Source organism: Corvus moneduloides, chromosome 2, assembly GCF_009650955.1.
Source record: "Corvus moneduloides isolate bCorMon1 chromosome 2, bCorMon1.pri, whole genome shotgun sequence".
Lineage (NCBI taxonomy): Eukaryota > Metazoa > Chordata > Aves > Passeriformes > Corvidae > Corvus > Corvus moneduloides.
In genome coordinates, this window is record NC_045477.1 from 105490251 (window position 1) to 105512883 (window position 22633).

At 39.8% G+C, this 22633-nt stretch overlaps 2 protein-coding genes across 13 annotated transcripts in view; one reads left to right on the forward strand and one right to left on the reverse strand.

Annotated features, from left to right (window-relative positions):
• OFD1 (OFD1 centriole and centriolar satellite protein) overlaps window positions 1-16752 on the forward strand; it is a 40992-nt gene extending 24240 nt beyond the window's left edge. Inside the window, exons 19-23 of one of the 3 annotated variants that reach the window (XM_032100660.1) lie at window positions 1747-1866; window positions 2897-3048; window positions 3660-3830; window positions 4475-4545; window positions 15081-16752. In XM_032100660.1, coding sequence (XP_031956551.1) covers window positions 1747-1866; window positions 2897-3048; window positions 3660-3830; window positions 4475-4545; window positions 15081-15195 — 629 coding nt within the window. In that variant the 3' untranslated portion in view covers window positions 15196-16752. Of the gene's footprint in view, window positions 1-1746; window positions 1867-2896; window positions 3049-3659; window positions 3831-4474; window positions 4546-5523; window positions 7165-15080 lie in introns of those variants that run through there. The other 2 variants (XM_032100661.1, XM_032100662.1) reach the window with 2 other exon arrangements.
• The window catches only part of GPM6B (glycoprotein M6B), a 107059-nt gene continuing 90571 nt past the window's right edge, over window positions 6146-22633 (reverse strand). For 8 of the 10 annotated variants that reach the window (XM_032100672.1, XM_032100666.1, XM_032100669.1 and 5 more), the window contains 6 exons: window positions 20214-20400; window positions 16627-16783; window positions 13328-13499; window positions 11377-11450; window positions 11004-11069; window positions 6146-8663 (listed from right to left, as the gene is read on the reverse strand). In XM_032100672.1, the coding sequence (XP_031956563.1) occupies window positions 8514-8663; window positions 11004-11069; window positions 11377-11450; window positions 13328-13499; window positions 16627-16783; window positions 20214-20400 (806 nt within the window). In that variant the 3' untranslated portion in view covers window positions 6146-8513. Of the gene's footprint in view, window positions 10306-11003; window positions 11070-11376; window positions 11451-13327; window positions 13500-16626; window positions 16784-20213; window positions 20401-22633 lie in introns of all 10 variants that reach the window. The other 2 variants (XM_032100667.1, XM_032100673.1) reach the window with 1 other exon arrangement.

Genomic DNA, 22633 nt, shown 5'->3' on the forward strand with positions numbered 1-22633 from the left:
GTGCTGATGATTTCTCAATCAAGAGTACTTTAGTTGGGTCAGACTGCATCAAAAGACAATCTCAGGATATAGGAGGAAATCAGACTGGCTAAAAAGGGGAGGAGGTAGCTCAGGAGAAGTGGCTGGGAGCGGCGGGTAAGAAAGTAAAATCTAAGAAGTAAATACAGAGAAAGATACAATGAAGGACAAAGTGGATAACAGTAGGAAAAAACAATGAATTAAAGGAGGTACCAGAAAATATGGAAGTCTTTTAATCCTACTGTGAGTGAGTTCTAGAAAGAAAAGGTCAGCAAGTTCTCTTGGCAGCAGCTGCTTTTAGGTGATGAGCTCATCTTAAGGGAATAATGCATCTCTTGCTATCCACCCTTAAAAAGGGAGTGAAAGTACACAGAGTTACCTTTTTTCTCCTTTGCAGAGTAGTTAATTCATTTTATACTGTAATGGTTTTGGTTTCGGTTTCTTTGTTTGCTTATGTTGTTAGCATTCATTTTGAAGTTAGAAGTAATATTTAACCAGGACAAATTTATGAAAGGAATTTTTTTATTATTTAAATATTACATACCCTGATGCTTATTGGTGCCTCATATGGAAATAATGTTTTTGTTGATAGCTTTATAATTTAAAGAGAGAGCAACAAAACAGAATAGATTTTGAGTGTGATAGGTCATTATTTTGGTCTTACAAAAACCCCCATATATAGGAGTTATATTCCTAGGTGAAGCTGGTAGGAATTGCTCTTGCTTTTGTAAGAAACTGAAAACATTCTCCTAACTTAGTTAGACTGACAGCTTGACAGAAATTTTCCATCATGCTTTCTATAGTTCCTTTCATCTATAGTTCCTTTAAAAGAGTTCTAATTTAAAGAAATTCAAACCATTCAGATAGAGGCTGATCCATGTGGTTGACTTGGTTTTTTTCATGCAAAATATTTCAATTTTATTATAATGTGAAAAAGAAAAATGCTTGATGGTATTTGAAGGATGAAAAATTGATGTTTTCTAAAGCTTCACCCAAAACCTAAAGAGATATATAGGGTATCTGTGCTCTGTTACACTAAATGCTTGGGAGAATAGTCCTGTGTATTTCAGGTTGGCTATCTAGAGGTAATGGCCACATCTTGTTTTATCTCTTTTTTTTTTCTATCTCCCATCAAATGAGATAATAGCAGTCTGCATACTTTGCAAGTAAATAATTAAGAAGCAGTTGAGTATCACAGCAGTGATCAAAGAGGAAGGACAGTAATTGTGTTTTTGTGAATTCAGAGCCACCTTTCACAGGGAGAAGATAGTATAATGTAGAATATCTGAGTTAGCAGCATCCATCCTGTTCACTGAAGAAGGCAATGATCCCATTAAAGAGTGTGTCATCAAATAGTTAAAGATTGTTTTTATATTCATAAAAAGGATGAGCTGAACTTGGACATACAATTTTTCTGTGACTTGTATCTTGATTATGTAAGGAAATGAAAACATCTTGGGTTTCTGTTGTATATTTCTTCAGTTTTGGCTTTATAAACAGATGTGTTCCAATAGCTAATTTCAAAACTAACAATTCTGTAATGAAGGAAGCAAGTACAGCCTATGATAATTCTTAATTCTCAGGGAGATGATCAAGCTGAAGGGAAAATGCTCAATTAGTGCTGATATTTTTGTGTTCTAATTTAGCCATTCCCACACTGAATCCATTGCTGTGCTCCACTTTTGCAATTACAAAATAATGAAGCCATTGTTCAAATTTCTTCTCCAGCTCAGGGGGACATACCAGAGGAGTGTGAAAGTGATGTCTTGCATCCATCTGGGGACATCGTTGATGGAAACCATGTCACAGCCCCTGTACCAGCAACAGCCACTTCATTGCAGGACTTAAGTGAGTTCTCAGCTCAGACTCAAAAGAAAGTACCCTTTTAAAATGTCAAATATGTATAAAAGTCTGTATGTATGTATGCTGGTGTGGTTGAAAAATTTTCCAAAAAGTGCTAGTTCTGTACTAAAGAGGAAAGAGTGTTTTCTTTTGCTGTTCTGTATGAGGATTACTTTTTTTCACCCTGGTTTTAGTTAAATTTGGTTTTAATTTAAACATTCTTGCCACCCCTCCCAACCCCCTTGTCCAGCATCTGGTGAAATGATTTTTTTTTTCTTTAGGGTAATTATTAAATATAATTTCTGTTCTTGATAGGAATGAGACATTAAATATTTTGGTTTGAAGTATTTTATGTACTGCTTGTCTGGATTTTTTTTCAATTTATTTTTGACTGTTGGTGAACTGTATTATCACAATGCAGTTTTAATTCTTTGGGTAGATGAGAATGATTTCAATCAGCATATGCTGCTTTTCTAATTGTTCTAGATGGAAACATTATGGTTCTTTTTATTTAGAGAAGAGCTTTGTAGCTTCTCATGATTCCCAGTACTTAGTTTGCCCATCTCATTGCTATTTGATGCTGTTCTTTGTAGTCAGCTTTTTAAATACACTGGTCACATCAACAGTATGTCCTGCAGTAATTTTCAAAGGGATTTTAAATACTTTGCTTTTTAAATATAGAGAATTATACCCAAACCCATTGCAGAGGGGGAAGGAATATAGTAACATGGAATTTGGGATAATTAAGGTTTAATGAGAATGCTCATGAAAGGAATGAGAAGTGCAGTGATCTATCAAATCTCTGGCCTCTGGCTCTACTCCTTAACTATTGGTGAGTCATTTATCAGTTTAGAGGTGGGAAAACACATTACCCAATACTCAAGAATAAGTTTGGTGTGTGTGTGTAAACAATATATCCAGTTGTTCTCCATTTACTGCTAACGTTATACAGGAACCTGGTACTTATTTGTATGCTCTTGTAGTGATTACTGAACTACATAAATCAAATGACAGATGTTGAAATAATTTTTCACAGCAGTGCTGGATCAAAGGCAGATTGAAGAACAGAACAGAGAAGTTGACAAAAACTTAGAAGAAGAAAGGAAAGGAAGAGAAGAAAGGAGCGAGAAAGAGCAACAGGATGCTTTGGAAAGTGAGCAAAAAGAAGTGGAAAAGCTTAATGAAGAGGTGGTAATTTAATTAATTTCTGACAGTGATGCAGCTCTGTAGTCCCTTGCAGTTTAGGATTGTTACATGTGTTACTTAGTTAAAAATAGATTTAATTCCATGAAGTGAAAGTAGTAGAGACTGAGTTATTTTATGTACTTGTGTGATAAACCAGAGTGTCACTAGAATGTCTCCTTATGCCAAATAACTTTTTCACTGGAAACAGATGCTTTTCCTTCCATGCTTCATGAAACTGGAAGTTACAGTTTTATGGCCACTGTCACCATGCTGTTGGAACAAGCTGAACATTTGCTGTCTCCGTGGTGTGGCCACTGCAAGTGGGACACCACCAGAACATGTTAATGTCCATCTGTTCATTAGCCTCTGTCAGGGTGTCCAGGGTACTCTGGAAAGCAGAGGGTATAAGGAGACCTTGAGTTTGCTTAAATCCCTTTGAGCTTAAACACTCCATGTTTGTTTATGTAGTGTTCTGGATTTTTAGGTCCTGTTTAATGCTGTTTAGACTGGTATGTTTTACTGAGGTTAACATGAAATTCTGCATTTATTGCAGGTACTAAGGTATAAATGTATTTTCCTAATCAGTATTTAATTTTTATTTTTGTGTCTTAAAGTATATCCAAGACTCAATGAAAACAGATGAAGAAATAGAAGATAAAGGGGAAGTAAAATCTGAGCATAGTAACACTGGTGCTGAAAATAATGTAAAGGATCCTCCTTCAAATCCATTAGAAAAATACATGAGAATAATTCAGCAGAGCAGAGAGCAGGAACTGGCAAACAAGGTGATTACTCTCAAAACACAGTTCCAAAAATATTATTGACCAAATTTGTGTCTTGCTAGGCATGCTTAGGAATGAAAACAATATTCACATTTTTAAGTTTTTCTTCATGTAGAAACTTTATGTAACAACCTGCAGAGTGTCTGGATTTGTGTAATGTTTGGAAAAGTGTGATGACCCAAAAGAAAAAACACTGAAAACTTTCTTCTATAAGGGTTGCTGGTGTTCTCTGGGTAGGAAGTTTTTTTGTTTTTTAAGGTACCAGGACAGTATTTAAATGTCCTCAATTTTTAGCTTAAACTGCGTTTAAATACAGTTTGAACCTACACAGGTCAGTTTGTGTTCCTCTAACACAACTGATAGAATTTATTCTGGCAAAATGGAAAATTGGACTTTTAAAGAAGAGGTATGGGTGGGTATTACTTCAGTGAGGGAAAGCAGGATGCTTTTCTTCAGACATGATCCCAGTCTAAATTTCCAAAGTGTTACTATTCTAGGTCCAATGTAGCATTTGTAGAAATAGGGTTGGTCATTCAGAAGATTTTTATTTTCAGTTATGTGCCTTCAAAATACAGATACTATTAGAGTCACTTAAACTTTGACTTTAGAACTGGTTAGAGAAAGTGTATTTTCCTCTTGGTTGCCAGGATTCAAAAAAAGAAGACATAAGAGAAGTGTCACTTTCAGAAGGACTTCTATCTACTGAAAAGGATGACAGGTAAGGCTCCTGTATTAATCACTTCTAGAACACCATATTAACAAATAATAATAATAAATTCTAAATTAATACATAGATTTAATATGAATTACATTAAGAGACATCTGCCTCCTTAAAAAGCAACATAAATTAGTAATCAAAGCAAGTGTGTTGGAAAAATTGAGGATCTTTCCAGTTCTTGTACATGCAGGTTAAGCACTGTTTGGAACTCACAGCTGAGAGCTGCACTCCATGATCTGTTTCAGTAGCTGTGGCAGTCACAACTCTTTACCTGCAACTGAGCAGCATCCAAATTCCTTGACAGAGAGCTGGAGTTTGAGGGATTGTTCTTATGTGATGACCCCCTGGGTGAAGGTTTGTCTGTGCTGCACCTCGCCCATGGTCTGTTCCTAGCTTTGACTTTTCAGTAGCATCGTGGCCTTTTAACACACTTTATTCAGACATTTTGGCTGCCTGCACTGAGTTACAACAGCCCAGGCATTTCCTCTGGTTCTCTCTACACATTGATAAATAAGGATATGTAGGTTTTAGTTGCTTGCAAACGATAAACCAAACAATCTTCCATCAAATCTTTCAGTTTCTTTGAAGATGGAGAATTCAAAATAAGCAAAAAATGTGGAGCAGATAGAAAAAAAACCCATAAAGGTTCACCATAACCATAGGAATGATTCACTATTATATGTGCTGTTGAACATAGCAAGCCCTACCCTGCTGCTCCTGAATTGGCAGCAGTTGTGTTGTTTTCACTGGGTGAGCACAACAGAAGATAGCTCTGCTTTTTGAGATACAGGTGATGGCTTTCAGTTAATGAAGGCCCAGATCCTCCTCCTTTAGGGCTGGTTTTATTGCCAGCAGTTCAAACAGCAAGAGAATTGCAGCAAAGGCAGTCTCTTAACTATTGCTTTAAAATGAGTATTAAGATTTAAGATAAACTACGTTGGACTCATAACACCTTTTTTTCCTCTCTCCTATAATCAGTAGTGTTGCAGACATTTCTCATGGAGATGTGGATGAAAGCTTCTGGTGAACAATAGCTACTGATTTTTTAATTGTTATTCTTATTATGAGAAAGATGTTTTTACAGTAGGTTTCTGTGTGTAATAAATGTTAGGCACCAACATTGCAGGCTGTGCAATTATAAATTAATAAAGCCGATTTTGATCTGTTTCACCATTTCAGTCATTGACTTCAAACAGTGAGTCCTGATGTGTTACTAATCCAGGAGGAAGCCCTTGGGTGGGGTGGGAGAAATAACAAAGCAGGGAACAAAAACTGATCAGTATGTTTGGGTAGATTTGTATTGACACTGAATTCCTCTAAACTTTGTCAACTTTGCCAACCCCCGCCCCCCAACCCCTTCTGCTCCAAATGGTTCAAAGTATGGTGGAAGAAACAAAAAATTCCATCATCATCACCTGCTTTTAAAGGTGTCCTGTGGAGGCACTTGGCTCACACAGTTTCAGAGTGTGGAGTGTGACAGACCCAAACTAAGGTGCCCCTTCTGCTGCTATGGCAGGGGCAGCCACTTTCAGAAGCAGCCCCTCTCATGGATCACCTCGTTGGTATTAACCAGCCCAGAACGGAAAGATTAAAATAAAAATGCTATTTAACTCATCTTTATTTAAGCTTTGTATTTTGTGGGTAGATTATAGGCAAGATCATTAAACTTTATTTACAGTATAAAATACAGTAGTTTTTATCAATGAAGTAATTTTGGGTGGCAGCATATATTACAACTTGCACTGCATTTGAGGCTGCTCATCTTGACCTAACCTACAAGAACATGAAGCCAAGTTTGACAGATTTTAGGGGCAAAAAACAAAGTTCTGTCTTGAATTCACTGGATGTTGAAACACAATGTACCAAAACCGTGACAGATCCAAACTTTGCTTTTTGAAATGAAGCTAAAATGTGAAGTGGTGGCTACTCTAATTTTACATGCTGCTTAATTTGCTGTTGCAGTCACTCTGGCCTTTACAGAATTTCTGAGAGACTGCTCCTGTTGGATGTTGGGAAGGGGTAGTGCTTGTTGCATTATGCTGGCCTGGAACAACTACCACTACTGCATGCTGCACACAGCTGCTGCTGCAGCTGCACCTGCAGGGCAGCCCTGCCCCATGCAGGAGGGCAGGGAGCTCTGGAACAGAAGCTGTTTCACTTCAGATAGAGATGTAAAGCCTAGAGATGCACTGCCATGGAGTAGCTGTAGGTCTGGGTTCAAATAAGCATACACAAGTGTTGTCTATTATCTACAAATATTTATTTTAACACTTGGATGTAACTACAGGAAGCCCTTGGCACTGATAGAAAATATTGATTCACTGTTAGGTTACAAAAATTTATACATAGCAAAATTTAATGCTCTTTACATAAAAATATTAGACTACTTAAACAAAACTTCAAAAACTCCCAGTAATAGCTACACTGAATTAGAAAAGAATTAGGCTTTAAGACACTGCCTCCATTATTACCCTTATGCAAACACTGGGCTAGAACATCACCTGCATTGCTGTAGAAATGTCTCCTTCATGCAACAGGTAAGAACATACACTAGGCTATTTTGTCATATTTGCTCTACATCAATCAACTTTGCCCCTTTTTTGAAACTGTCAAATTAGACTTCAATATTTAACAAAAGAAATTATATTTGAAGTTGATACCCCCCCAAAAAAATGCCTTTTCTCTTAATACTGATTTGAAGGAATTTGTGCTTCCTTTGATGTATATTCAGCAAACAGTCAAAACTACCAAACCACACATCAGCTTAGCAGGGGTATGACTTGAATATTTAATTTTTTCAAATGAATGATGTATTTTTACTTTTCCCCCCCAACATTTATATATATATATATATATATATATCATATAGAACAAACACCAAATATACCATCACTAATACTCAAGATATCACTGAATGCTTCTGAAAAAAACCATTAATTAGAAGGCAGACTTCTATGGGAAATGACTTTAAAATGGCACCAGTTTGTTTGTTGGGTTTTTTTCTGAACACCATGTTTTCTTAGTGTGCTAATTAATTTGTAAAAAGGAAAACATATAAGCACTGACTATAAATTTGCTAAGCACCAAGATAGAGAAAGGTGGACATCCTGTATTTTATGGCTGCAAATTTTATTGTTAGTGTAAAACTCTGCAAACTTTCTCATCCGCTCATTTGGAATAGTCAGATCAGTGTCATTTTAATAAGGTAACACTTTCACTTACTTAAAATGTAGGATAATGGTCTCCTGCCACTATATAAATGCTAAGACATTTATAGAAAATAAATATTAAGGCAAAGCTGACATTTATTTTCAAAGAAGGGGATCATTATCCAGATCCAGGGATCTACATTCCATTAAATAGTTAATAAAAAGATTAGAAACTGGGACATTTGCTCGACACTCAGGTGAGCACAGGGACATGACGGCCTCATCATGGATGCGTGTGGCACAGGAGTGGAGCTGCTCCCGTGGCCCAGGCAGGGGCGTTCCCAAACAGCCCCCCTGCAACCTGGGAGGTGCTGCAGCTGTGCCACCACACAAACACGAGCTCCTCTCAGAAATGCCAGCTGGGCACGGGTTCCTTTGGGAGGTGTTCAGTCGCAGGCCATGCCTGTGCCTGAGGTCTGCACAGATCTACTGCCTGCTCGGCACCTGCCAGCGTTTGTGCAGGGCAGCATGCTGTAGAACAAGTCAAATATTAAATACCACAAGTCTCGAAGAATAATTTGGTCACTTTTTGTAAAGTGTTGCCTTTTAAAATGCCTGGAATAAACCATCCATTCTCTGTTAGAAAGGATGGAAGATTACCCATGGGAAGATTTCCCTAAAAAAGTTTTCCAGGAGCTGGAATGTGAAGCTTTTACACTTCTAATTTTGTTTGGTAGACACACATCTGTACTGCAGAGCAGCTATTTGCTGATTTGTCAGAGCTACAGAATTCTTCTGCTGAATTACTGTGGCAAACATTTATGTGTAAGAATTGAGTTGCTCTTTTGACCGAGACTGGATATCCTGAAGCTCCTGCTCTTCTTTTGCTTTGATATCTTGGTAGGCCTGCATTTTGCTTGCATCCTTTAAGTAGGCCCAGTTAGAAGACAGTATCATGAGGAAGTGGATCTGGAAGAGAAGGGTGAGCATGATGGCGAGTGAGCATGTCAAGAGGCAAAGCAAGCTGCTAGTCAGATTAATAGACGCTCTTTAAAATAACGACCAAAAAAATAGTTATTCTACGTTAATAAGCATTCTGTTATTAAAACAAGCACAGAGGCTATTTTTCAAAGATCTCTAGAATTTGGCATGCTAATAACTCAGTTATTCACAGTTTAGAGAAAGTTAGTACAAGGATATTAAAATGAGCTACAGAGTTGTACGGGTCAATTAAAATGCAGAATGGGGGGAAGCAGGAAAACAGTTTTGTACATGGCAGTATACAGAATCTGTAAACTACGAGGTGCTCAGAAGAACTGCTTTCTAAGGTCGTGGTGTTTATGCATATCCAAGCCCAGAGCCCGGCAGGTCTTTTCCCCCAACAAGCAGATGAGAATTCCACCCTCCCCCTGGAAAAAAACCTGAAACTGTGAACTGTTTTATTTATGCGAACAAGGCTACATTAACACATCGAAAAATTAAACATCAAAACATGAGTCCAAAACTAAGCAAAAGCATGCAATCTCTGGGTTAAGAAGTCTTAATCTTGTATTTTTATAGCTACATTTTAAACTTCCATTGTCCAACCTCAGGTGAAGAGTTTTATATTGTATATAGCAAATGGCTCCTTTTTTTTAAATTATTATGTGTTTGTTGTTCTAGTTTGTGCATTCGTCTTTTGCCAACTTCTTTTGCCCATACTTCATGCAAAAACATGTACATCTGAAAACATTGATTCACTTCTCCTTCTTTTTTCTCCCCAACACTGTAAAAAGGTCCCTGTGATCTATGCATGGTTTTGCTTCCTGTGCAGTTATACTTACATTTTTGAGATCTGGCTACTGAGAAATCAGTTACTAAAGTGCAGCCATACAAGAACAGAAGTTATTCATATGCTGTTTCTTACTAGTTCAGGGTCCAAAAGAAAGAATGTGATTGTTTTACGCAGAGCTAAGACAAGGATTTATTTTTTGAGAGAAAGAGTATCATTCGGCACTTACTTAAGAGTAAGAGAAAATAATTGATTTCATCATGCATGGAATCACTTGGAAATAGAAGCAAATTAATTCATAATACCTGGGCTTCTGATCTCTGCCAAAATAGACTGGCACTACTTCATTATTCCCTTGCTTTCACACCATATGTATTTTGTATGCTTGGAGGGTATTTGTATTTGGTGTTCATGGTGGAGAATAAATTAGTACATCTGACCCTGAACTGTTCCAGTATTTGTTTGAGATGACTGTTAGAAATCAAGTGGAGACTTGAAATGAAAACATCCCCTTCTCAGAAGGATGCTTTATAAACGCCCCTACAGTAACTGAATCCTCTCAACATGAAAAGATAGCCAGATCTCATCCACATCATAGTTCATATACAAGAAGTCATTTCATTAATCTGATAAGCTAAACGATGCTTACTGAAGCTATTTACAATTACTGTAACAAAATTCAGAAAGCTAGACTTTTAGTCTAGGGTGTCAGTGGTATTTCAAGCTACGCAATGCAGCTTTTTACTGGGCTTATACAATTTAGAATTTAGTGCAGCAATCTTCCCGACTCTTAAACTTCAAAACAGCATAGTTATATGTAGTAGCCATCATGTAGATCAGCTGGTGGAAGAGAACAAAATACAGGAGAGTAAGATACAACAAGGTGACGGCTCAAGCCCACTTGGGCAACTCTCGATACTTTTACAACAGATGTTACTCTGAGCTCCTTCCAGGGTGAAGATGCAAGATAAATAACCTGCCATTTCTCTGGGGAGGATAACCCAGCACAAACCCTAAGGCTATTTTGTCAACCAGTTGTGAGTATTGGGCTTGGCTGGCACAAGGTTAGCAGCTGGCCACTAAAGGAAGTGTTAGACATAGGAACAAGTCATCTTGTTAATGTCCCTTTTCCCAGCCGCTACCTGGAACGGGCACTGCAGGGTTGGACCAGTCAATCTGCCTGGGTCCAGGCAAAGGAAACCAAGAGGTTACAAGCAGCTGATTAAATAAACTACAAAAATGAAAATAAATAGTCGAAATAAAAGCAGAAACAGTGGACAGAAGTAGGATTTTGAAAGGACATGCAAATAATTTTTTCCTAAGTATGTGGGAGGCGGGTTAAGATGACTTCTTAAAGCAAAAGTTGGGGACCTGCTGACTTGTGATGACCAAACCATAGCAGCAAATAGTGGTGATTACAGCTCACCCTCCTTCATGTCTAGTATCACTACTTTTAATATACACAAAATTTAATCTAAAAGCATCTTAAGCCTAAAATTAACATTTTAAATTATAAAACAACAAAAAATACTACCCACCAATGCTATGACAGTGGCACCAGCTCCAGCACAAGCCACAATGAACAGGTGATAAGACATGTAGAACTAGAGAAAAAAACATGTTAAAAACATTGAAGTAATTCATTAGGAATAGTACAAAATGCATTTCAAGTGTTCTAGAGAGTAAGGATAATAAAACAGTCTTTGTAGCATGGTAGCAAAGCTCTAGAAAATAAAAATGTACTGAAAATAATTTTTTTTTGATGATGTAACAATTGCTTCAGTGTTATATTTAAAGCAATCTCTCTACACTCCTTGCATGAGTTCTCTCCAAAAACTTCCATCAAGTATTTACTACAGGGTGCCCAAGTGACCTGTAGTCAAAAGCTGCACACAGGTTAAGTTTCTATACCTCATTTGTGTTGCAGATGTTCTCTAAAATTGGGCCACAGGCTTTGCCAGGTACAGCATTCCAAGGGATAATACCTGAAATACCACAGAAAAGAAACCACTAATTTCAGCAATCAACACACACTTTCTGTTCCTCTCATCTTTTCCACCCACTTGCCAGTTGTGTTCCCATTCTGGGCATCCGTACATTGACCAGTACAGCTTTGAGTTGGCAGCAGGAATTAAAACAACTCCCTCAAGTTATGCTTTCTCCTCACACTGAGGGCTGCTGCCAAGGCATGTTCTCAGATGTGGTTTTCCCATCTGGCAGCCAAAGAGTTGGTTGGGTTTTTGCACTTTGGGTCCAGTTGCACACTCTGCCTACTCCCCCACTCAGCACAGAAGAGAGAATCTGCATCTCAGAGGCACTTGGCACCTTCAGGATAACACTTACTAGATGAGGTTCTACTTGAAGAAGAAACTACTGTAGAAGGGTGTGAATATAGAGCTAGAGGGAAGAATTACAGCATTTTTTTTCTGGTTTCGTTCCAATAGGTAAAAAGCATCAAGTGAACACTGCTACAAGAAAGTTCAGTCTGCTGCACCTCATATACTCCCAATTACTTTTCCTACATGATTGAAAGTCTGAAAAGTCAACAGAATCTAGCAGATGAAAAATAAACTTTTAGGCCTATAACAGATGTAAAGCTTAAGCAAAACCCACTTGAATTAAGAGAAACCCAGTTTGTTTCCCCATACAACTTTGCATTTCCACACAGCTGGTTGGAATTAGCAACTCTATAAGCAGCAGGTCATTGAAATTATCTCAGGATGGCACAGCTTTCAGAAAGATTTTATAGGATTGACTTCCAAGTCAGCTGCTTCTCTGCAACTGTTGTATACAATTCCAGCCTTTCAGCTACCACTTCCATCCAAAAACGTGAGGAAAGCTCAGTGACACCAGTTGTCTGTTAGGGAGCTGCTCTCTCCCATCATGCACTGAAACCCAAATGGTTTTACTGATCAGGGGAAAAATACAGCACAAATACAGCTGCAAAACAACCAGAAGAAACAGGAAGGTGGAGGAGCACATCTCCCTTCACTCCTAGGCTTTGCTGCTGAAGAAAATGTCTTCCCAGCCTCTTGCTGTGAGCTGCTAAAATAGAATGTAAATGTTTAACTGATTGAAGACTTCTTGCTTTTAAAATTAGTATATCTTTTCTTCTACTGGACTTACCCGGACAGGAGAGCAAAGCCAAGCTTTCTTACTTTTTCAACTTTGAATCCATTTTCTCAGCTTTGAATGACTTAGTCCAAAGAAAGAAACATTCCTAGAAAATGCTAGCTAGAATGAAGCCAAAAGTAATGGTGACAAAAGATCTTCTGCACAAGGGAAGCTAAAAAGATTAACTTGAAGAAAAACTCACCTTAAGAAATGAAAAGCCTGACCCTATTTTAAGTTATTGTCCCAGGTTCCTTAGGTTTCTGCATGTCATTGGAAAGTAGCATTAATTCATTATTAGTTATGGGCAGACTTTTAATTGCAGGTTTTTGGTTTTTTAACTGAAAGTAATTCTCAGAGCAACATTCAGACATTTACTTCATCTTTAAATGTAAAACAGCTTTCTGAAAGAACATAATATATGCATATGGGTTCAAAACCCACAATGTGGTTATTTATTTCTCAGCACTGTTTCCAAGAAGTTTATTTTGAGGCTGATCTATTTTCAAACCTAATATAACAGTATTGGAAACCACTACAAAATCATTTCAGATAAGTGACTTGTCACTTCAGTGAAATTGATTGCATCTGGAAAAGGATCAGTGTAATGTGAATTAATTAGAAAAGTAATAGCACATTCAGAGATAGAAGATACTTTTGCATTTGATTCATCTGATAAGGCTGAGACAAAACTACTGAGGAAAGACTGAAGAGAAAGGATGAAGTTTTTAATGGGGATTAAAACGAGTACCGTATTGCCTGATGTCCACGCAGATCTGGTCCCCTGGCACGGTCACATTTGTCTGAAAAGATTTGATGACTTCACAAGTTGACCATATGTTATAGAACATAAAGACAGGCACAGCTGAGAAGCCGAAGACCCCGAGCCAGGCCACTCCAAGCACATAGGTGAGGAAAACAAACTGGGCAGAGAAAACACAAACACTTTGTGTTTATTCTTTGAAAAGACTACTTAAATTTTCCTTTAAAATTCTTCAAAATAATCTTAAAGCATACTTTCAGAATTCAAATAAGAAAACATTTGGTGTCCAAGCACACAAAATCAGTATCCTCATTGCTTACAAATACTATGGTAGTTTAAGTGCTACTGAGAAAGTAATTCAGGCATTTCCTTTTTCATCAGCCTGCTTGAGTAAACAGATTGCCCTCAAGAAAGAGCAGCCCATTGATTTCTCAAGATTCTCAGCTAAGCAGGGATGCTAGTCGTAGGCTAAAACCAATAAATTCCAACAAAAATCAATTTAAGGGTTTTTTTTTAAATTAACTATAATATACCAGCATTTCTGTACAACTTACAAATCAAAACCACACAGTGAATCAATGCTCACAGAGCTCTCCCATACTCCCTGATTTATTGAAATCAATTTGGAATGTAACATTTGAAAATACCTCTTTTTGCAAACATACCATGACGGTTAACAGCAGATCCGAAGGATTCAGTTGGTCTAATACACATTGCCAAGCAGAAAATTAATTAATTCACATTAGAGAATCATGGATTTGTCCACTGAAATTTGCTGGTTTGGGTTTGCTCTTTTAAAAAAAACTACATTACATGCATTTTCTTTGGTAAGATATAAGATGTGGCACTGATTGCTCTGGAAATCTCCAGCTCCCTCCTCCCACTGAGCCCTGTCCCTTTTCCCCTCCTCTTCTAAGTGTGATGGTGAAACAGTAGTTCTGGCATCAGTTCCTAGCTCCCCCCTCCTGGTGAGACTAGGATTTGGATCCTACTTGGAAGGTGGGGGAATGCTGTTACATCTTCTGTGCTCTCTTCTCACTGTTAGCTGCGGCTGTTCTCTTAGCTGTAGGTGGAATCCAGTAAAGCACTGGTGTCCTACTGTCTTACTTAAAACTTAGTGCCAGAGGACAAAAGCAAGGATGGGAAAGGCTCTCAAGGAGGAGGATTCTCAGCCTGACCCAGAACCAAGGGACTGAACTAATGCTGCACTGGTGGAAGTTTGCATCCCCCCAGGTTTTTTCCAGAATAACCAGGCAAGTGTTAGAGCAAAAGCTGAACAACTGATCAGGTTTCAGCCAACGGGGGTGGAGTGTGGGGACGTGGAAACTCTTGCGAAGCTATGGCCCATAAAACCCCAGCTAGACTTTAATTTATAGACAACTCAGCTGAATACCCTATTTCATATTAGCGCCTATACCAGACCTGTATGTTTTGTGTGAGAATTGAAAATCCTCTCTTTGGATTTTGGGAAGGACAAAGTGGACCAGGTTAAAGGATTTCTGTAAATACACTACAAATGAACCATGAGTTTGCATATGTGTATGTGGAAGTGTGCATGAGAGGAAGTGCACAAAGCCTTTAACTCCTAAAATAGCCAGGAAAAAATAGACTCACTCTCACATTTAATGTGGTAACTGTGGGAAATGGCTATTTTGCATTACCAGAGCCAACAAAAATAATTTAGGGAAGATGGACGTCTTTCTTCTGTAACAACCTTATGCAAGATGGGACTGTCTTTCAGGACTTTGCTCAGCAATGTAATGGAAGAAGAAGAAGTACAGAAGCTCTTGATCAAAGTGGCAGAAGATCCCTGGATGTCCAAAAGCCTGTTGCCTGTACCCAGCTGCAGTCACTAGTCTGTTAAGTATTTTATCTCCTCACAAACCTTATTCTTGCCCTAAGGTTTTACACAGCAGCATACAGGCACTTTTCCTGTCACCACCAAACATTGATGCATCTTACAAGAGCTCTAAGCCATTACTCAGATGGTAAATTCTCTCCTTCATTGTGTGGACAAATATGGATAAACATGAAAACATGTTGTTCTGCTGTATTTCCATGTGTCACACTGGTGTTTGTATAAGCAGCGACAATCATGTGCCTGCAACTACTCAAATGCACAAGGAATTGTCTGCACTGATGAGATGCATGGATGTGTATGTTTCTATTTTATTTTGGATCTTTTGAAAATACAGATCTAATTTTGCTCCTTGGTGAAGACCATGCTTGCTAGAAAAAACCTGAGCAAATAGCTGCTTAACTGGAAAATTATCAGATGCCTTATTTTTATTAGCTCTCAAAAAATTCAGTAAATACCCAACAGCACAGTGGAAAATTGCTAACTCTCATGAAAATAAACATGCATTTCTTTTGTATTTAACCAGCTGAAAGTACATATTTTTTAAGTACAGGATCTAGACTGTATATTAAAATGCAACAATCACATCAAAAGCCTCTTCTCTTTTCACCCACACTTTCCCGTGGGCGATCTGTCATACTGCTTAGCTTCCTCCATAACTACGAGCTTTGAATTCAGATTTTCAGTAATAGCTTTGAAATCTTCTCTCAGAAATGCAGTTATGGCTGTTCTTGCACGGTGTGCCCTTGGGGACAATGTGGGTGAGAAGCTGAAGTTTTATTTTTAGTTAAACTTTGCTTACAATTTTCTTCAAATACAGAAGTATACGGAAGAGAATATGGCTGGTAACTTTAGAGTTCCAACTGCTTTGGCTTTGTGAAAAAGCCTTGCTGTTCTATCTGTCTGCCTTTTGCCATCTGCAAATCAATACTTGATTCAAGTGCAAAGATGTTGCGAAGTTTCATTCATTCATTACTGTTTGTTGAAGGATCCAGACACTCAAGCACAATTGACTATGGAAGTCAGAGCCATTACAGTTTGATATTTAAATAGCTCTGCAAACCACAGCCATTTTACAGTCTGCCTTTAAGCATCACTCAAGTGTTCCACGTTTAAAAGCACAAATTTCATTTTGGCTCACATTTAAGGTTTTAAAATTAGCAGTCTCCCCAGTTTAGTTTAGACCAGTGGGTTCAGCTTTATGTCAGGGGAGGCTATGGCAGTTCCCACCCAGCCCATCTGCAGCAGTTTGATTTGACCAAGCACCCTTGAAGTTCAAAGAAGAACCAAGACATGGATTGACCCTGACCACCCACAAGGAGTTAAACAAAGAAGGCAGCAATATCCTGGTGTTCAAAACCCAGGAGTCAAACCAAGCCCAAGGTTTTAGCCAGCAAAGACTGCTGTTCTCATTTCTGATCCCACTCACCATTCCACTGATGCAGCGGCCACAGGCTGTTGTTTTGAACTCTCCATGCAGCTCCTTCACAGCACTTGTGGTATAAAAACCTTCTGCCAAAAGGATTATTCCATATAAGAAGAAAAATGATGCAATGCCATAGATTACATACTGCATTAGCTGTATTCTAAAACGGAAAAGAAAAAAAAGATACAATTAGATTTCAGTCCTATAAAAACAAAGTCAGTCCTCTCAAATTATAATAAATGAGAGATAACTCCTAGAAACAAAGTTCAAGGCTCCTTAGCATTTTAAGCAAGCGGACTGCAGGAAAACACTGGTATGACTGTGCCCCTTCCCAGGTAAGCAATCCTGATGCGCCTTAGTCCTGCACCCACCCAAGCATCCCCGGCTGCTGCTGCAGTCCTTACATTGACTGGTGTTTGTCACCAGGTTAAAGCTGCAATTTCATGCCTCCACTATGAAGGTTTTCTTTTTCCTCTTACTGATCCTGACGCCTCACTTGGGAATGTCTGACAGGGACAAAGCAGGGCCTTGAAATGGCAAAGCATGGAGCCAAACCCCTGATTGAACTACCAGGCTCTGTGGCCATTCCTTCAGCTTAGGGAAAGGAAGCAGTCCCTGAAATTCATCATTTCCACCTGTGAAATCCAATTAACTTAAGTTTGCAAAAATTTCTAAATTCAATAATACTTGTCTGATACAAAACTCAGCAAACACGCAGTGACTTCTCCTGAGACTGCTCTACAGCCTGGAAGGGTAGTTCCAAGTGAGCTGGTAGTTTCAGTGCTTTAAGTCACAGCGGTGTTGAGTGCCTCAAAATGTTAAAAATTCTCTTAAAAAATGAAAGAGTTATTTAGGAAACACTTCCACTTTAGGTATTCTGGAACCACTTAGAGGAAGATCATCTCAGGGCACATGGTATAAGCACTTCCCTCAGATGGTATTTGAGAAAGTTTTTGATTCCTTAAACATCTACCATCTGCAATGACATTCTAACAGTATTTTTCCTTTAGCTAGAAGAGGTAGATGGAAAGAATGATTTCTAAATACTATCAATCAGATTCTGTATCTGAAGCTAATTGTTTTGGAGGACCAGAATGCCAGATCTTCCATACAACACTTCTGGTCTCCAAAAGTCATATTTCGTTATTAGCATGATTACTCCAGAACTTCTTAAAAGGAATTTGATTGTTGGAATGGTTGTTTTGGATGAAGCTATTCACAAAACCAAGAGGTTAAATTTATACATCCACACTACCAGTTTTCTGAGGATAAATGTTTTCCTCAGATTTTTTTTTTCCCAATTCTTGCCACTCTCCACAATGTAGCTGCTAACATAGATCTCCAAAGAGCATCTGAATGTTTTAGCTTAAAGAAAATTAATGACTACCATTTATATAGTTAAATGTTACCCTTGTATCAAAATAGAATATTGCTCATTTAAAATTTTATGTGGGAGGTGTTATCTTTGTTTTCCAACCTGATAAAAAATAACAGGATACGTCTGTTTCACCTGTGCTGTAAAGCACAAAAAAATTAACTCAGGATTTCAGAGAGTATAGAAGAAATCATTTCACCATCATTGATAGTCCAGGAGAGACTCAATGCATGCTACCAGAAATCAGTAATAGGAAAAGGGGTTAAAAAGTCTATTCCATAGGGTGTCTTACTAATGTATTTTTCTTTTTTTTTTTTTTTCTTAATGTCTCTGTAGCCTGAAATTATTTGCCCCTTTCTAACACTTCTCCCTTGCTACCCCCTTCGCCCAGAGCCGAGCCCTGAGCTGCTCTGGTAGGAATTATGCATTTCCCCAGCTGCTGGTGCTGACATGGCAAGAACCATTGTCAACAACTCTCCAAACCATAAAACTTGCTGCCTGTTACTGCTGCTTTTGCAATTTCTTCTATTTTGCTCAAATGGAGACTGATGCAAGCACAGGGTGTTTTGTTACCCAGTTGCTGAAGAACAGCTGCTTACATTTTCTTACTAAATGTTGTGTCTAACTGCAGGGCCCTGGTGGCTCATGCCCTGGAGCTGGGGACACACTGCCTGGCCACAACCAGGGACTGAGCGTGTCCAGTGCTGGGAGGCAGGACCCCAGCGGGGAGCAGGCCCAGAGCAAGTCTGGAGACAGAGGGTCCTGTGGAGAGCAGAAGCCCTGAAATGGTGCTGTGGGACTAGCACCAGTGCTCAGAGGGCATGCAACAAACTGGCAGGTCTATGCCTGCAAGCGTATAAAAGGAGTCAGTGACAAGAGAAATCAAAAAGAAAGTAAGAATTAAGTGTGCTGCATATGGCCCTGATACCAAAGCCTTCAAATATCACCCTGAAAGCTGTGTCTTGCTTGCTGCCTGTGCACCCCTGCATGTGCCATGCCCACCGTGCTCGTCACAGGGGCCCCTCATCACAGCACGCACAGCCAGACTGGCTGCCGGACATGGGACACAAGGCAGCACTCCAGGCCTTCCTCTGCCCTCACAGAGGAGCCTCAGGAACATAAAAGACCCAAGCATTTCACCAATGGTTATGTCCAAAGGCTACATTTGCAGATCTTTCCAGTTTTTTCTCTTTTTTCTCATATACCAGTCCAGCTTCTTCTGAAGAGGGATAGACAGAACCATGCTTCCCTGTTACTCCTGACATCCCTTCCAACTTTATGTCATCAACAAAAACTAAAACTACTCTCAGAATAAAATTGTTACCCCTTGTTCTTTTACAGCAGGCCCTGGTAAAAGTCCCTCTTCAGCTCTCTTGTAGGTCCCTTTAGGTGTTGGAAGGCTGCTGTAAAGTCTCCCCAGAGCCTTCTCTTCTCCAGGCTGAAAAGCCCCAGCTCTCTCAGCCTGTGTTCATGGGAGAGGTGTTCTAGCCCTCGGATCATCTTGGTGGCCTCCTCTGGACTCGCTCCAACAGGTCCATGTCTTTCCTGTGTTGAGGACCCCCAGAGCTGGATGCAGCACTGCAGGTGGGGTCTCACCAGAGCAAAGGGGTAGAATCCCCACCCTTACCCTGCTGGTCATGCTGCTTTTGATGTAGCACAGGATATAATTGGCTTCCTGGGCTGCAAGTGCATATTTCCAACTCATGTTCAGCTTTTCATCCAACAGCACCCCAAGTCCTTCTTGGCAGGGATGCTCTCAACCCCTTCATCTGTATATCAATACATCAGCATGTATTGATACTGGGCATTGCCCTGACCCATGTGCAGCACCTTGCACTTGCCCCTGGTGAACATCATGAGGTTCACACAGTCCCACTCCTCAAGGCTTTCAAGGTCTCTCTGGCTGGTATCCTTTCTCTCAGGTAAGCAAACTGCACCACTCAGCTTGGGTGTCATCTGCAAAGCAGCTAAGGATGCACTCAATTCCACTGTCTATGATACTGATGAAGATATTAAATAATACTGGTCCCAATATGAACAGGTGTACCAGGATACACACTTTGGTTCTTTGTATGCGAGCACCAATAAATGACTGAGTACTGTTACAAAAACAAGCAACCTAATACTCAGGGGCGGAGACTGAGGTCTGAATCCATCTCTAGTTATTTAGCATGAGGGTGTTATGATGAGTAATGGGAATGGGAGGCATACTTACACTTCACTCAGCAAAGCATGGTCACTGGCAGTTGTGGAGAAGTGCTGCTCGAGGATAGACACAGTTCCCGTGAGTGCCACGTGGCCACAGCCACAAAACAACGCTACCCCCGAGAAGCAGAGAATGGTTGCCACGAGCGAAGCATATGGCACTCCTCCTAGGCACTTAATGCAACATTCAAAGCAACCTAAGCAGAAGAAAGAAAGCAAAAGAAAGGTCATGAGCAAAAAGCAAATTATGAGGAAAAGAACATTCGTCCTCCACTTGGTAAAAGTCACAGGGAATAAAAGGCCCAGGCATTGACATGCTAAGCAAAAAATCTATAGGTGGTACAAGACAGCATCACCCTCTAAAGCAGTGACCTACAGATCTGTTGGTATGGACTCAAAGCCCAGAAAGTGGGCTGAGTGCTTCTGTCTTTACAGGATCAAGAGGAGATCGATGAGACAGCCTATGAAATGGAAAAAGAAAAAAAATCACTGTCTAAAGTGATCCATCGCAATTCAGCTGCTCATCCAGGACTCACCGTGTTTCAGCATTACTAATGGCAGGAGCACCAGCTATGATGGCAACACTCTGCGAGCCAGAGTGCCAAATACTCAAGATAATAAAGGCTTTTGGAAAAGTAGGAGGTATTTTGCACTTTCACTGGAAGATGAATAAATTTAGGTCTGCAAAACCTAACTACCCTACACTCTCCCAGTACTCTCAAGTTATCTTTTTATATAAATCCATATGAGGTTACAGGGATACAGACACTTTAACAATAGAAAAATTGAATGGGTTCCAAAGAGTAACAATTTTTGTCGAGGGCAGCTGTATGAAGCTGTATTACACAGACAATACATTTCCAGCTTTTTATAGGATACACAGGATTTACAGTGATCCCTGAATACAGTTTGCAGTAGCGTAATCAACTGAAATGCATTGTTTAACTGGTCTGAGTTAACAAAACACCCCCCCAGAGCTGCTATTTGTATGAACACTGTAATAAGGAGGTTGCAGCTGAATTGCCAGGTTCCTTCCAACTGCGTGGCCTGAAAACCCATCTGCTTACAAAGCTGGGAAATGTAAATCGGAAACAAACACAGCTTTTAACTGCGCTATAATGGTAATGGCAATCCATACCAATTCATTATTTCAGGGTGATGGCATTAAGCTGTCTCCATTAATGTGCATTTCATACAACTGCACAAAACACAAGCCATTAAGACAACGCTTAATGGAGTGGCCAGCATCGCACGTCGCAGGACAGCCACTGCTGCTACGGCAAGGCGCTACACGGACAAAGCATTTGAAGGCATGGAGACAGCTGGCAAATGAGGACATCACATCACATCTTCCCACCCAAAAACTTCCTCACAAAGATCAGCAAGTCTCCAGCCACCACATGAGGCAAGTTTATTTTTATCCCCCTCCCTTTCCCACTAATGAATGAGTTGCAGAGCAGGCACTTCCGTGAGGCACTGGGGAATAATATGTATCCGATAACTGAAAGATTTCCCATTTCATAAGTGAGAAACTCTTCTTTTAGAGAGTCACTAGCAAGTGCCCTAGTCAGGCTTAAGCAGCTATCACCATCAAAATGACTTACGAAACACCACTTCACTAACTGCAGACAAGATTTAATTGTATAGAAACAAGCCTGGGAAGCTTTTATAGTCTACCCACAGCTGGAGTCCACTCAGTAGGAACTATCTTCATGACAAAAATACTGCCAAATGAACAAACACTGCAGCTCGGCAGTAACAGGCCAAACAAAATCCAAATGCACGCTATCAGAGGAAATCATCTCTGAGTTTCATTTTATCACAGAGGTCCAGAGCTGAGTTCAGACACCAGACCTTGCAGAGCAATCCTCTGCTTTGGGGGACCTGCCTGAGAGCAGCTCACATGCAAGAGCAGCCATACATGTGAGGCTGGCTCACCTCTGCAGCATCTGCTCCCAGGTCAGGCCCAAACCTCCCAGAGTTAATTCAAGAAATGCACCTGGTGCAGGATTAGCCATGAAAGATTATCCAAGACTAACTATGCTCTGACCCAGCAGACAACACACATGTGGTCACAGTCCAGCTCAAAACAAACCACCCTTCGGGCCACACTCCTAAAGCAGGAGACCCAACGCCTGATCATTGCTCAGTGTGTAGACGCTGATCACCTAAATCATGCTGATCCCACAGACTGCTTAGCAGAAAGATCCTATCAAAGACAGGAAATAAAAACAGCTGGAAGCAAAACCAAGAGACTGACAAGATCCAAAAGAAAAGCTGCTGGTTTCAGAAAATGGTAGCAGCCTGACAAAACTAAAAACTGGTGTAGACCCAGGAGTGATGGTTAATACCCCATATCGCCAAGCCAGCTTTCCAGGCCACTGGCAGAACATTTGCCCTGAGGAGTTTGTTGGATCCCTTACTCAAACA